A 15,582-nucleotide genomic window follows, 5' to 3' on the forward strand; every position below is an offset into this window, starting at 1 on the left:
GATTGTCTTGTTTGTATTCTTTGCCCATCTTACTACTGGCATTTTTGTAAACAGCTTCACTGAGATATAATTCACGTGACATATAACTCACACATTAAAGTGCATAATTCAATGAATTTTACAACCATCACCACAATTAAAAAACTTTTTCATCATCCCCCAAAGAAACTCTGTATCCATTACCCCACAAATTTCCTAGCCCCAGACAACCATTAATCTGCTTTCAATCTCTATGGATTTGAGTACTATGGACATTTCTAATAAATGGAATCATATAATATGTAGTCTTTTGTGACTGGCTTCTTTCACTTAATGTTTTCAAGACTCACCCATGTTGGAGCAGTACTTTATTTTCTGCCAAATAATATTCCACTGAATGGATACACCACATTTTTAAATCCACTTAGTTAATAGACATTTAGATTGCTTCTACTTTGGGGCTATTATGAATAATGCTACTACAAATATTTGTGTGCAAATTTCTGCATGGATGTATGTTTTCACCTCACTTAGGCATATACCTGGAAATGGAATTGGTGGGTCATATGGTAATCTATGTTTAACATTTTGAGGAAATGCCAACCTGTTTCCAAAGAGGCTGTACCATTTTATATTACTACCAGCAAAGTACGAGGGTTCCAATTTCTCCACTTTCTCATCAACATTTGTTATTTTCCATTTTATTGATTCTAGTCACCCTACTGGGTTGAAGTTTAACTCATTATTGTTTTGATTTACATTTCCCTAATGACTAATGACAATGAGCAACTTTTCATGTGCTTCTTGGCCATTTGTGTATCTTCTTTGGAGAAATCTCTATTCGAGTCCTTTGCCCATCTTTTAATTGAATTGTTTGTCTTTTCGTTGTTGAATTGTAAGAATTTAAAAAAATATTCTGGATACAAGTTCCTTACCAGATACATGATTTGCAATTATTTTCTCCCATTCTGTGGGTTGTCTTTTCATTTTGTTGATGGTGTATTTTGAAGCACAAGATTTTAATTTTAATGAAATCCTATTTTTCTATTTTTTCTTTTGCCATTTGTGCTCTCAGTGTCCTTTATAAAAAGGCTTTGCCTAACCCAAGGTCATGAAGGTTTACTCCTATGTTTTCTTCTAAGAGTTTATATAGTTTTAGTTCTCACATTTAGGTTTATGACCTATTTTTTTTTTTTTTTTTTTGCGGTACACGGGCCTCTTACTGTTGTGGCCTCTCCTGTTGCGGAGCACAAGCTCCGGACGCGCAGACTCAGCAGCCATGGCTCACAGGCCTAGCCGCTCCGCGGCATGTGGGATCTTCCCAGACCGGGGCACGAACCCATGTCCCCTGCATCGGCAGGCGGACTCTCAACCACTGCGCCACCAGGGAAGCCCTATGACCTATTTTGAATTAATTTTTATGTATGGGGTAAGGAAGGGATTCAAATTGATTCTTTTGCATGTGCATATCCAGTTATTACAATACCACTTGTTGAAAAGCCTATTCTGTCCCCATTGAATTGTCTTGTCACTGTTGTCAAAATTCAACTGACTATAAATGTAATGGTTTATTTTTTGGAATCTCACTTTTGTTGATTTATATGTCTATCATTATGCCAGTACCATGCTGTCTTGATCAGTGTAGCTTTGTAGTAAGTTTTGAAACTGGAAATTGTGAGTTCTCCAACTTTGTTCCTTTTCAAGGTTGTTTTGACTATTCTGAGTCCCTTGCATTTCCATACAGATTTTAAGATCAGCTTGCCAATTTCTGCAACAAAGGCAGCTGAATATTAATTGAGATTGCACTGAATTTGTAGATAAACGTGGGGAGTATTATCACCTTCACAATATTAAAACTTCTAACACATGAACAGGATGCCTTTCCATTTCTTTAGGTCTTCTTTAGTTTCTTTCAATAGTGCTCTATAGTCTTCAGAGTGCAAGTTTTACACTTATATTGTTAATTTTATTCCTAAATATTTTATTCTTTTTGAGGCTATTGCAAATGCACTGTTTTCCTAATTACATGTTTGGATTGTTCATTGCAAACGTGTAGAAATACAGTTCATTTTTATATATTAATCTTGCACCCTAAAACTTGATTTTTTAGATCTAATAGTTTTTTTCAAGCTTACAGAGGATTTTCTATATTCAAGATCATGTCATTTTCAAGAGATAGCTTTACTTCCTTCTTTCTGATATAGATGCCTTTTACTTATTTTTCTTACTCAGTCATCCCGGTTAGAATCTCCAGCACCATGTTAAGTAGACACGGCAAGAGTGGACACCCTTGTCTTGTTCCAGATCTCAGGAGGGGATGCGTTCAGTCTTTGACCATTAAATATGATCTTATCTATGGGTTTTTTGTAGATGCCCTAATATTATTAGGTTGAGGGAGTTCCTGTCTATTTGTAATTTGTTGGGTGTTTTTATGTTGAAAGGGTGCTGGGTTTCCCAAATGCTTTTGTTTTTCATCTATTAAGATGATCACATAGTTTCTCTCCTTCATTCTATTGATTTAACATATTACATTAGCTGAATTTTGAATGTTAAACCAAATTGCATTCCAGGAATAAATCCCATTTGCTGGTGGTGTATAATCCTTATTATGTTACTGGATTTGGTTTGCTAGTATTTTCTTGAGGACCTGTGGGCCTATATATATTGGTCAAAAGTTTACTTATGATGTCTTTGTCTGAAATAATTTTAGTTTAAGAGTCATTAATCTCTTAAGATCATGATTCTAAGCAAAATATTTTTTAATGGAATGAAGGGTCATGGGACATTATCTCAGGGAGGCAAACTGGAAAATACAAAAGCACTGAAGCAATAGCTAGAAGCTCTGAGTGGGGGTTTCTGCTTGACTGCATGGGAACCATAAGGCAGAGGATGTAGAGCATTAATACATGCCCAATAATGCCTAAAATCTAGTCATCTAAAAGATATAATGATTGCTTAAGCTTTTAATAAAAAGAATGATATAACAAAAATAAACTTTAAAATTTATGTTTTACCTACTTTCAGTTTGATTTACTTATTTACTTCTACATTTCAACTTCTTTCTTTAAAAGGAGTGAGCTGTCGAGTAGAAGTAAGAAGAATTACAATCCTGCAGCCTGTGGAACAAAAACCACATTCACAGAAAGACAGACAATATGAAAAGGCAGGGGCCATGTACCAGATGAAGGAACAAGATAAAACCTCAGAAAAACAACTAAATGAAGTGGAGATAGGCAACCTTCCAGAAAAAGAATTCAGAATAATGATAGTGAAGATGATCCAGGACCTCGGAAAAAGAATGGAAGCAAACATCAAGAAGATGCAAGAAATGTTTAACAAAGATCTATAAGAATTAAAGAACAAACAAAAAGAGATGAACAATACAATAACTGAAAGGAAAACTACACTAGAAGGAATCAATAGCAGAATAACTGAGGCAGAAAAACGGATAAGTGACCTGGAAGACAGCATGGTGGAATTCACTGCTGCAGAACAGAATAAAGAAAAAAGAATGAAAAGAAATGAAGACAGCCTAAGAGACCTCTGGGACAACGTTAAACGCAAAAACATTCAGCTTATAGGGGTCCCAGAGGGAGAAGACAGAGAGAAAGGACAGAGAGAAAATATTTGAAGAGATTATAGTTGAAAACTTCCCTAACATGGGAAAGGAAATAGCCACTCAAGTCCAGGAAGCGCAGAGAGTCCCATACAGGATAAACCCAAGGAGATACACACCGAGACACACAGTAATCAAACTGGCAAAACTTAAAGAAAAATTATTGAAAGCAGCAAGGGAAAAATGACAAATAACATACTAGGGAGCTCCCATAAGGTTAACAGCTGATTTCTCAGCAGAAACTATACAAACCAGAAGAGAGTGGCATGATATACTTTAAGTGATGAAAGGGAAGAACCAACAACCAAGATTGCTCTACCCAGCAAGGATCTCATTCAGATTCAATGGAGAAATGAAAAGCTTTACAGACAAGCAAAAGCTAAGAGACTTCAGCACCACCAAACCAGCTCTACAACAAATGCTAAAGGAACTTCACTAAGTAGGAAACACAAGAGAAGAAAAGAACCTACTAAAACAAACCCAAAACAATTAAGAAAATGGTAACAGGAACATACATATAGATAATTACCTTAAATGTGAAAGGATTAAATGCTCCAACCAAAAGACACAGGCTGGCTGAATGGATACAAAAGCAAGACCCGTGTATATGCTGTCTACAAGAGACCCACTTCAGACCTAGGGACACATACAGACTGAAAGTGAGGGGATGGAAAAAGATATTCCATGCAAATGGAAATCAAAAGAAAGCTGGAGTAGCAATACTCATATCAGATAAAATAGACTTTAAAATAAAGAATGTTACAAGAGACAAGGAAGGACACTCCATAATGATCAAGAGATCAATCCAAGAAGAAGATACAACTATTATAAATATATATGCAACCAACATAGGAGCACCTCAATACATAAGGCAACTGCTAACAGCTATAAAAGAGGAAATCGACAGAAACACAATAATAGTGGGGGACTTGAACACCTCACTTTCACCAATGGACAGATCATCCAAACAGAAAATTAATAAGGAAACACAAGCTTTAAATGACACAATAGACCACGTAGATTTAATTGACATTTATACGACATTCCATCCAAAAACATCAGATTACATGTTCTTCTCAAGTGCGCATGGAACATTCTCCAGGATAGATCACATCTTGGGTCACAAATCAAACCTCAGTAAATTTAAGAAAACTGAAATCATATCAAGCATCTTTTCTGACCAAAACGCTATGATATTAGAAATGAATTACAGGGAAAAAAACGTAAAAAACACAAAACACATGGAGGCTAAACAATACGTTACTAAATAACCAAGAGATCACTGAAGAAATCAAAGAGGAAATCAGAAAATACCTAGAGACAAATGACAATGAAAACACGAAGATCCAAAACCTATGGGATGCAGCAAAAGCAGTTCTAAGAGAGAAGTTTATAGCTATACAAGCTTACCTCAAGAAACAAGAAAAATCTCAAATAAACAATCTAACCTTACACCTAAAGGAACTAGAGGAAGAAGAACAAACAAAACCCAAAGTTAGCAGAAGGAAAGAAATCATAAAGATCAGAGCAGAAATAAATGAAATAGAAACAAAGAAAACAATAGCAAAGATCAATAAAACTAAAAGCTGGTTCTTTGAGAAGATAAACAAAATTGATAAACCTTTAGCCAGACTCATCAAGAAAAAGAGGGAGAGGACTCAAATCAATAAAATTAGAAATGAAGAAGGAGAAGTTACAACAGACACCACAGAAATACAAAGCATCCTAAGAGACTACTACAAGTAACTCTATGCCAATAAAATGGACAACCTGGATGAAATGGACAAATTCTTAGAATGGTATAACCTTCCGAGACTGAACAAGAAATAGAAACTATGAACAGAACAATCACAAGTAATGAAATTGCAACTGTGATTAAAAACTTCCAACAAACAAAAGTCCAGGACCAGATGGCTGCACAGGTGAATTCTCTCAAACATTTAGAGAAGAGCTAACACCCATACTTCTCAAATTCTTCCAAAAAATTGCAGAGGAAGGAACACTCCCAAACTCATTCCATTAGGCCACCATCACCCTGATACCAAAACCAGACAAAGGTACTACAAAAAAAGAAAATGACAGACCAATATCACTGATGAATATAGATGCAAAAATTCTCAACAAGGGGCTTCCCTGGTGGCGCAGTGGTTGAGAGTCTGCCTGCCGATGCAGGGGACACGGGTTCGTGCCCCAGACCGGGAAGATCCCACATGCCACAGAGCGGCTAGGCCCGTGAGCCATGGCCGCTGAGGCTGTGTGTCCGGAGGCTGTGCTCTGCAATGGGAGAGGCCACAAGAGTGAGAGGCCCGCGTACCTCAAAAAAAATAAAATAAAATAAAAATCCTCAACAACACATTAAAAGGATCATACACCATGATCAAGTGGGATTTATCCCAGGGATGCAAGGATTCTTCAATATAAGCAAATCAGTACGATACACCATATTAACAAATTGAAGAATAAGAACCATATGATCATCTCAATAGATGCAGAAAAAACTTCTGACAAAATTCAACACCCATTTATGATAAAAACTCTCCAGAAAGTGGGCACAGAGGTAACCTACTTCAACATAGTAAAGGCCATATATGACAAACCCACAGCAAACATCATTCTCAATGGTGAAAAAGTGAAAGCATTTCCTCTAGGATCAGGAACAAGACAAGGATGTCCACTCTCACCACTATTATTCAACTTAGTTTTGGAAGTCCTAGCCACAGCATCAGAGATGAAAAAGAAATAAAAGGAATATAAATTGGAAAGGAGAAGTCAAACTGTCACTGTTTGCAGATGACATGATACTATACACAGAGAATCCTCAAGATGTCACCAGAAAACTACTAGGGCTAATCAATGAATTTGGTAAAGTTGCAGGATACAAAATTAATGCACAGAAATCTCTTGCATTCCTATACACTAATAATGAAAAATCTGAAAGAGAAATTAAGGAAACAATCCCATTCACCATTGCAACAGAAAGAATAAAATACCTAGGAATAAACCTACCTAGGGAGACAAGAGACCTATATGCAGAAAACTGTAAGACACTGATGAAAGAAATTAAAGGCGATACAAACAGATGGAGAGATAAACCATGTTCTTGGACTGGAAGAATCAATATTGTGAAAATGACTATACTACCCAAAGCAATCTACATATTCAGTGCAATCCCTATCAAATTACCAATGGCATTTTTTTACAGAACTAGAACACAAATCTTAAAATGTGTATGGAGACACAAAAGACCCCGAATAGCCAAAACAGTCCTGAGGGAAAGAAATGGAGCTGGAGGAATCAGACTCCCTGACTTCAGACTATACTGCAAAGCTACAGTAATCAAGACAATATGGCACTGGCACAAAAACAGAAATATAGATCAATGGAACAAGATAGAAAGCCCAGAGATAAACCCACGCACCTAAGGTCACCTAATCTATGACAAAGGAGGCAATGATATACAATGGAGAAAAGACACCTTCTTCAATAAGTGGTGCTGGGAAAACTGGACAGCTACATGGAGAAGAATGAAATTAGAACCCTCCCTAACCACACACAAAAATAAACTCAAAATGTATTAGAGACCTAAATGTAAGACTGGAAACTATAAAACTCATAGAGGAAAACGGAGGAAGAACACTCTTTGACATAAATCACAGCAAGATTTTTTTTGATCCAACTCCTAGAGTAATGGAAATAAAAACAAAAATAAACAAATGGGACCTAATGAAACTTAAAAGCTTTTGCACAGCAAAGGAAACCATAAACAAGACAAAAAGACAACCCTCAGAATGGCAGAAAATATTTGCAAATGAATCAATGGACAAAGGATTAATCTCCAAAATTTATAAACAGCTCATGCAGCTCAATATTAGAAAAACAAACAACCCAATCCAAAAATGGGCAGAAGACCTAAATAGACACTTCTCCAAAGAAGACATACAGATGGCCAAGAAGCACATGAAAAGCTGCTCAACATCACTAATTATTAGATAAATGCAAATCAAAACTACAATGAGGTATCACCTCACACGGATTAGAATGGGCATCATCAGAAAATCTACAAACAACAAATTCTGGAGTGGGTGTGGGGTAAAGGGAACCCTCTTGCACTGTTGGTGGGAATGTGAATTGATACAGCCACTATGGAGAACAGGATGGAGGTTCTTTAGAAACTAAAAATAGTTTTAAAATCATATGACCCAGCAATCCCACTACTGGGCATATACCCAAAGAAAACCATAATTCAAAAAGACACATGCACCCCAATGTTCACTGCAGCACTAGTTACAATAGCCAGGTCATGGAAGCAACCTGAATGCCCATTGACAGACAAATGGATAAAGAAGATGTGGTACACATATACGATGGAATATTACTTAGCCATAAAAAGGAACGAAATTGGGTCATTTGTAGAGACATGGATAGATCTAGAGACTGTCATACAGAGTGAAGTAAGTCAGAAATAGAAGAACAAATATCATATATTAATGCATATATGTGGAACCTAGAAAAATGGTACAGATGAACCGGTTTGCAGGGCAGAAACAGAGACACAGAAGTAGAGAACAAATGTATGGACACCAAGGGGGGAAGCGCTGGGGGTGGTGGTGGTGTGATGAATTGGGAGATTGGGATTGACATGTATACACTGATGTGTATAAAATGGATGACTAATAAGAACTTGCTGTATAAAAAAATAAATAAAATTAAATTTTAAAAAATGGTCATGCCTTTTCCTATATAATAAAGTGGGAGACTGAAGAGTAATGTAAGCAGAAAATACCAAATTTCCTGTGCATCAATAACATTGGGTCCCCCCAAAAAAAAAAAAAAAAGGAAAGGAGTGAGCTGTCTATAGGGGGGTAAATGCTTTATTTACTGCCACCACCTCTAATTTCACTTTTATTCCCTCCAAATCCTACTGGGTTGGCCAAAATGTTCATTTGGGTTTCTCCATGTTCCAGAAAAACCGGAACGAACATTTTGGCCAGGCCAATGTTTTGAAATGTAAATTCCATTATAGAACTCTCTAGTGTAAAATTCTCCAGAATGTGGCCTTTGCCTACAACACGATGAACTTCAAACCCTTTACTTCCGCTTAGAAGGCTTGTGTGGTATAGCTTACCTCTCTGGCTTCATCTATCACCACTCTCACCAGATCTAAGCTACTCTGGGTTTTCAGTTGCTTGAATGCAGCAGGCTCTCCCTGCCGTTACTGGGCTCCTCCTCCATGGTTTTCTCTGTCTTTCTAATGTATTCTTCCTTCTGCCCATTATAGTTAGCTAACTCTCATCCGTCAGGTTCCAAATTAGATGCTGCAACTCCAGGAAGCTCTACTTGACCACCAAAATCTGGTTAGGTGCTTCTCCTCTGAGCTCTCAAAGCAACTGTAGGTCTTTGGTTATAGCCCTTATAACCCTGTTTTACAACTGTTTGTCTGTATCCTTTGGGACACTGTAAGTTCTGTCTGGTCAGGAACCATGTTACTTCAGTGCCTAGCACGCTGACAGATACAGAGGAGTTCAAAATATATTTGTTAAATTAATAAGTAAATACATGAACTAATATGAAGTGCATCATAATCTGGTCCTTTATCTTTCCAGTCTCATTTTCTGCCACTTGCTACCTACACCCAAACACATATTTACACTACTCTAGTCACAGCAAATTAAGTGCAGTTCCCTCAACATACTGAGCTCTCATACCTTCTCTGCCTTCTCAGTTGCTGTTCCTTCTATAAGGAACCTTAACCCGCTTGAACATTCAGTGAACTCCTATGAAATTCTTAGTTTTAATTATCACATTCCTAGTGAAGCCTTCCCTGACTCCTCAACTTCTCCCCAAAGCCAGGTCAATTAGGCCTTCTAAGCTCTGTATATCCTTATTTGTATTATAATGATCTCATCAGTGATCTTACCAAATCCCAGTGCTTAGCAAGGTCCTTGATATATAGTAAAGACTTATAAAAAGTTTTCTGAATGCAGAAGGAAATAATAAGCAGGCACATGGGGAGAGGGGATATATTTAAGGAGATCTAAGAGTGGACTAGGGCTTGACTCTAGAAATAAAGAAAAAGGACCCAGGAGAATACTTTGAAAAGATCAACATCCCTTATTAACAGACTAAACATACAGAGAGTAGGAAATGAAAAGGATAAATCATGGGTGATATAGGTTTATAAGGTCAGAGAACATGGCCAATAACAGGGAAACTGCAAGGGAGAAAATGGGCTTAACACCTACCAACAGATGCTTAACAAATATTTATCGTGGATCATGATGTTCAGTTTTTTATACTGATATCTAGAAAAGACACCAGACAATGCGTTATACAGTGCTTAACTGTAAATGGATGGGAAGAGCAAAGTTAAGAAATAACCTTACCTGTAGCAATAATACATTTTAAACTTAATAACTTCCAAGAAAGGGTTAGTTTTAAATAGGCATCTCCATATTACATGAAAGGAAAGCACATATATGAATATGTATGGATTAGTCCTCCATTTCATAAGTGATCTGGTATACAAAAAATAGAGTGAAGATGATGGGGATCAAAGACAAAATATAACAGGAAGAAAATAAACTTCAAAATACCTGCATATAATACAGTCTCTATGCGATCTTTAATGTGGGCCCTGCTATTCTCTGAAGCAAGAAGAGGCGCCGTCCCATTGGGAGCTGGAACAACAAGTGGTCCAACTAAAAATGCACATGCTCCCCCAAGATAACTGAGCATTGATGCAATAGCTGTGGCAGTGGCCCGCTCATCTGCAGAGAACCACGTTGTGGAGAGGAATGGAGCTGCGTTCATTACAGTCGGACCTGCCAATCCATTTAACAGCTGTCCTGCATGGATTAGTCTGCAATCAAACAAATTAAAAGGCTGTGAGGTAGCTGAGACAGGAATCTTCTAGACAAAAAGAAGTTAGCCACACTGCAGTTACCTATGGCAATAAGAATACATATCTGTAAAGACTATGACACACCTGAAACGTAAAGTATGGTGACTCTCTGTGAGGGAGATAAAATACAGCAATAGTCACCCCTTATTCATTTCACAAATATTTACCAAAGCCTCTGATTTGTGTCACATTCCAAACTAAATACTTCCAATAACTTGTTTCATTTGTTATCACAACACTATGTGGAAGCTATTATTATCCCCATTTATTGAGATGTGAAAGCTTTGGCTTGGAAAGATAAAGAAACTTGCCCAAGTGCTAACAGGCAAGCTAAGATTTAGACCCAGGTCTGACTCCCAAATCCATACTCTATTAGACTGCCACTCACAGAGACCTAGTAAGTGCCACCAGCCCTACAAATAACACAGTCAGTTGAGCTCAACATTTCACACCTACTCTGTGCCAGGTGATGGAAATACAAAAAAGAAAGTAATCATTATAGAATCTTCTAATGGAAGAGGAATCAGAGGATCTAGTCTGCACCTAACTAGTTGAATGGCCCTGGGTAATATGTCTTTGTACGATTCCATTCCTTCTCCTCTAAAATGATGAGATTAGTTTAAATTGAATACTCATGCCTTGAGCATTTGTTAGGTTAAGGTACTATAATCACAGATTACTAGGTCCCTTCCAGTCCCAATTCTCTGACCATGACTTTAATTGTAAGGGTTAGTGAAAAGTAGTTTCTTGCTTCCATTCCAGTTGTTCTCTTTCTCATCCTTCCTCACTATTCTATTCAGTGCTCTATCCTGTTCCCTGCTGAACACGGAATGTGAAAACCCTTTTCCCACATTTCTTCCTCCACCCCCAAAACATACATTCACATTCAAGAGTAGCCTTGAAGGAGAAAAGAAGCCAGAAGTCCAAAAAGCACAGACAAGAATGGGAAGTGAGTCAACCTCTTCTGCTTTGGAGGTAGAGGAAAGGGAAGGAACAGTGTATGTGTCATACACATGATGCTAACTACTTTTTCTTTCTGTTCCTTTTGCTTTTCAGTAACCACGTGGGTGCCAGATCCTCTTTTTAACAAGTACCACCTTAAGCTACTTAGAAAAAGTTTTTTGAATGTACAAGGAAATAATAAACAGGCATGTGAGGAGAGGTAGGGCCCTAATGTAGAAGCATAAGTGAGTGGGAAGTGAAATATGTGAATTACATCTGCTCAAATCTTTGTATATGTTGGAAAAGTTATTCGAAGGCAAAATGGCTTCAAGCATCGTTAATGTTACTAAATTAAGAAAACCAAAGACATTTAAAGTTTTGCTTGTGTAAGGGGAACTATTTTCTAGATGACAGACACAATTAAGCTGCTTATAAACCAAATACCTCCTCCAAATGCCAGAGGGTCCCCAGCTGTCACACAGAAATTTCATCACAGAAATATTCTTGAAACACTGTCATTAAGTGGTTTTAATCATGACTCGTGATGGTACAATAATCAAACGACACATGATGGCTCATAAAGGTAACTGCTTTGACATTTAACACCTTTAATGAGGTGTTCCTGAAAGACTCATCTCATCTAGAAGGAGAAGGGTTGTAATGAGTAAGTTTTACTATGCCTAAAAATGTTGAGTATAAGGAGAACATGGAAGAAACGACATATTAAAAAAAAAAACTTGATAAAACAGTATGAATCCTGAAAGTTAAGGTATAAAACTCAAATCATTGCCATGGCTTAACTCTTTGCTACTTCTCAGTGAAATCATGAATAGACTACTTTCCAAGCAGCAAACATAAGAGTCATAGAACATGTGAGCTTGAGATAATGTAAGCATCATCCAAGTCCAGTTTACTCAATTCTCAGATCAGAACATTTCTCACTATAACATGTATACCTGCTAAAGTAAGTATCCAGAGCACGTATAGCACTAGGGACATTTCAGATGGCTACTAAGTCTAAAAGGTCACCGAACTTGGAAGGCCAACCTAAAACATGAATTATCAAAGTGAAAAATCATAGTGAAAAACAAGCTGTTTTGGTGTTTAAAAATTATTCTAATTTAAATAAATAAGTGCTTTTTTGCATTACAGTCATCATAAATAAATGCACTCCTCATAAATGAGCTCAGTAGGAGAACTGGGACCTACAGGATTTTGGGTTGCCCTCTGAATTCATGGGAAACCTAGCAGGAAATCCAGTGCCTGCTTTTCCCAGCATCTTTAAATTTTCCAGAACTTAGTTCTGCTCCTTCTTGCACCTATATCCTAGAGTCCCTCAGGGTCTGGCACTTACTAGGTGGTTATAAGCACTGTCATCTGGTAACCATGGCATAACACCAATCTGTAATATAAAGATTCTCATGTTTGCCTGACACTGGTTTCCGTCACCTACAATTAACTTACCCTATTTTTCATCTTGTTTATATTTTCCTTTGCTGTACAAAAGCTTTTAAGTTTCATTAGGTCCCACTTATTTATTTTTGTTTTTATTTCCATTTCTCTAGGAGGTGGGTCATAAAGGATCTTGCTGTGATTTATGTCATAGAGTATTCTGCCTATGTTTTCCTCTAAGAGTTTGATAGTGTCTGGCCTTACATTTAGGTCTTTAATCCATTTTGAGTTTATTTTTGTGTACAGTGTTAAGGAGTGTTCTAATTTCATTCTTTTACATGTAGCTGTCCAGTTTTCACAGAACCACTTATTGAAGAGGCTGTCTTTTCTCCACTGTATATTCTTGTCTCCTTTATCAAAAATAAGGTGACCATATGTGCGTGGGTTTATCTCTGGGCTTTCTATCCTGTTCCATTGATCTATATATCTGTTTTTGTGCCAGTACCATACTGTCTTGATTACTGTAGCTTTGTAGTATAGTCTGAATGGGAGAAAATATTTGCAAGTGAAGCAACTGACAAAGGATTAATCTCCAAAATTTACAAGCAGCTCATGCAGCTCAATATCAAAAAAAACACAAACAACCCAATCAAAAAATGGGCAGAAGACCTAAATAGACATTTCTCCAAAGAAGATATACAGATTGCCAACAAACACATGAAAGGATGCTCAACATCACTAATCATTAGAGAAATGCAAATCAAAACTACAGTGAGGTATCCCCTCACACCAGTCAGAATGGCCATCATCAAAAAATCTACAAACAATAAATGCTGGAGAGGGTGTGGAGAAAAGGGAACCCTCTTGCACTGTTGGTGGGAATGTAAATTGATACAGCCACTATGGAGAACAGTATGGAGGTTCCTTAAAAAACTAAAAGTAGGGCTTCCACGGTGGCGCAGTGGTTGAGAGTCCGCCTGCCGATGCAGGGGACACGGGTTCGTGCCCCGGTCTGAGAAGATCCCACATGCCATGGAGCGACTAGGCCCGTGAGCCATGGCTGCTGAGCCTGTGCGTCCGGAGCCTGTGCTCCGCAACGGGAGAGGCCACAACAGTGTGAGGTCCGCGTACCGCAAAAAAAAAAACCCTAAAAGTAGAACTACCATACGACCCAGCAATCTCACTACTGGGCATATACCCTGAGAAAACCATAATTCAAAAAGAGTCATGTACCACAGTGTTTATTGCAGCTCTACTGACAATAGCCAGGACGTGGAAGCAACCTAAGTGTCCATCAACAGATGAATGGATAAAGAAGATGTGGCACATATATACAATGGAATATTACTCAGCCATAAAAAGAAATGAAATTGAGTTATCTGTAGTGAGGTGGATGGACCTAGAGTCTGTCATACAGAGTGAAGTAAGTCAGAAAGAGAAAAACAAATACCGTATGCTAACACATATATATGGAATCTAAAAAAAAAAAAAAAGGTTCTGAAGAACCGAGGGGCAGGACAGGAATAAAGATGCAGACGTAGAGAATGGACTTGAGGACATGGGGAGGGGGAAGGGTAAGCTGGGATGAAGTGAGAGAGTGGCATGGACATATATATACCACCAAATGTAAAATAGATAGCTAGTGGGAAGCAGTCACATAGCACAGGAAGATCAGCTTGGTGCTTTGTGCCCACCTAGAGGGGTGGGATAGGGAGGATGGGAGGGAGACGCAAGAGGGAGGAGATATGGGGATATGTGTATATGTATAGCTGATTCACTTTGTTATAAAGCAGAAACTAACATACCATTGTAAAGCAATTATACTCCAATAAAGATGTTAAAAAAAAATTAAAAGCCTTGGGAAAAAAAACTTACCTTATTTTATGAAATTAACTTGTTTGTAAAAATATATTTAAAAATAATTCAGTTATATATATGAAGTCTTGTTTTCCCATTTAATAGTAATGCATAGAGGTTTTTTTTTTTTCTGGAAAAGTGCTGGCCCTAAGACATAATAAAATCATACAAACATTACCGTAAATTCTTTAAAATAACAGTTAAGGAGAGGAAATAATTATAAATGGTTCAATACAAGTTGTATTATTTAATTCATTTAACAAAGATGTACTGAGTATTCACTGTGTATTGGGTAGGCACTGTGATAGCAATGGGTACATGGGAATATAAAATTAAAAAGCTAAAGCTCTTTAGGTAGAGTAGTTGAAGAGTCACCTACCAGTACTGTATCAGGAATATAAAGGAAAACAAGGCAATAATTAGGTCTAAGCTTGTGGGGCCTGGGACAAGAGTACCGGTAGAGGTCTCTGCACACCCTCCTTCTCCTCTGACCTCTGGTTCTGATCTACAACATCAGGGGCTTTGCATACATGCACATGAACCTTAAGGTCCAACTCCATCCAAGCTCCATCTATCCCATTCCAAACACCTGCCCCTTAGCTACCCCTTGGGCCTAGGGAGCACACCCCAGGGATGCAGTTCATTCTTGGAAGAACAGACCTGGGAAAGAGGTATGTTGCAGGGATTCCTGGGGTCTTGTGTAGCTTGAAAGTGGTGATGGGCAGGGCAGACACATCTCTTTGGCTCTACAGACTCCTCACCCCATAAGGAATGGCAAAACTGAAGGAAAACCAGAGTGGAACACTCTTAGGCATGGAGTCCAGGACAAGGACCCGGTCGCACTACTGGTAACAACAGTGAGGTACAGAGGAGGGATGGTTTGGAGGGCTGTTAA

General features: G+C 37.9%; 1 protein-coding gene across 1 annotated transcript in view; it reads right to left on the reverse strand.

Moving 5' to 3' along the window:
• The window catches only part of SLC49A4 (solute carrier family 49 member 4), a gene marked incomplete at its 3' end in the record, with an annotated part of 94,912 nt that overhangs the window by 54,421 nt on the left and 24,909 nt on the right, over positions 1-15,582 (reverse strand). The window contains exon 3 of the mRNA XM_079704640.1: positions 10,189-10,454. Coding sequence (XP_079560766.1) covers positions 10,189-10,454 — 266 coding nt within the window. The remainder of the gene's footprint in view (positions 1-10,188; positions 10,455-15,582) is intronic.

The sequence above is a fragment of the Hyperoodon ampullatus genome (genome assembly GCF_949752795.1).
Source record: "Hyperoodon ampullatus genome assembly, chromosome: 5".
Taxonomy (NCBI): Eukaryota; Metazoa; Chordata; class Mammalia; order Artiodactyla; family Ziphiidae; genus Hyperoodon; species Hyperoodon ampullatus.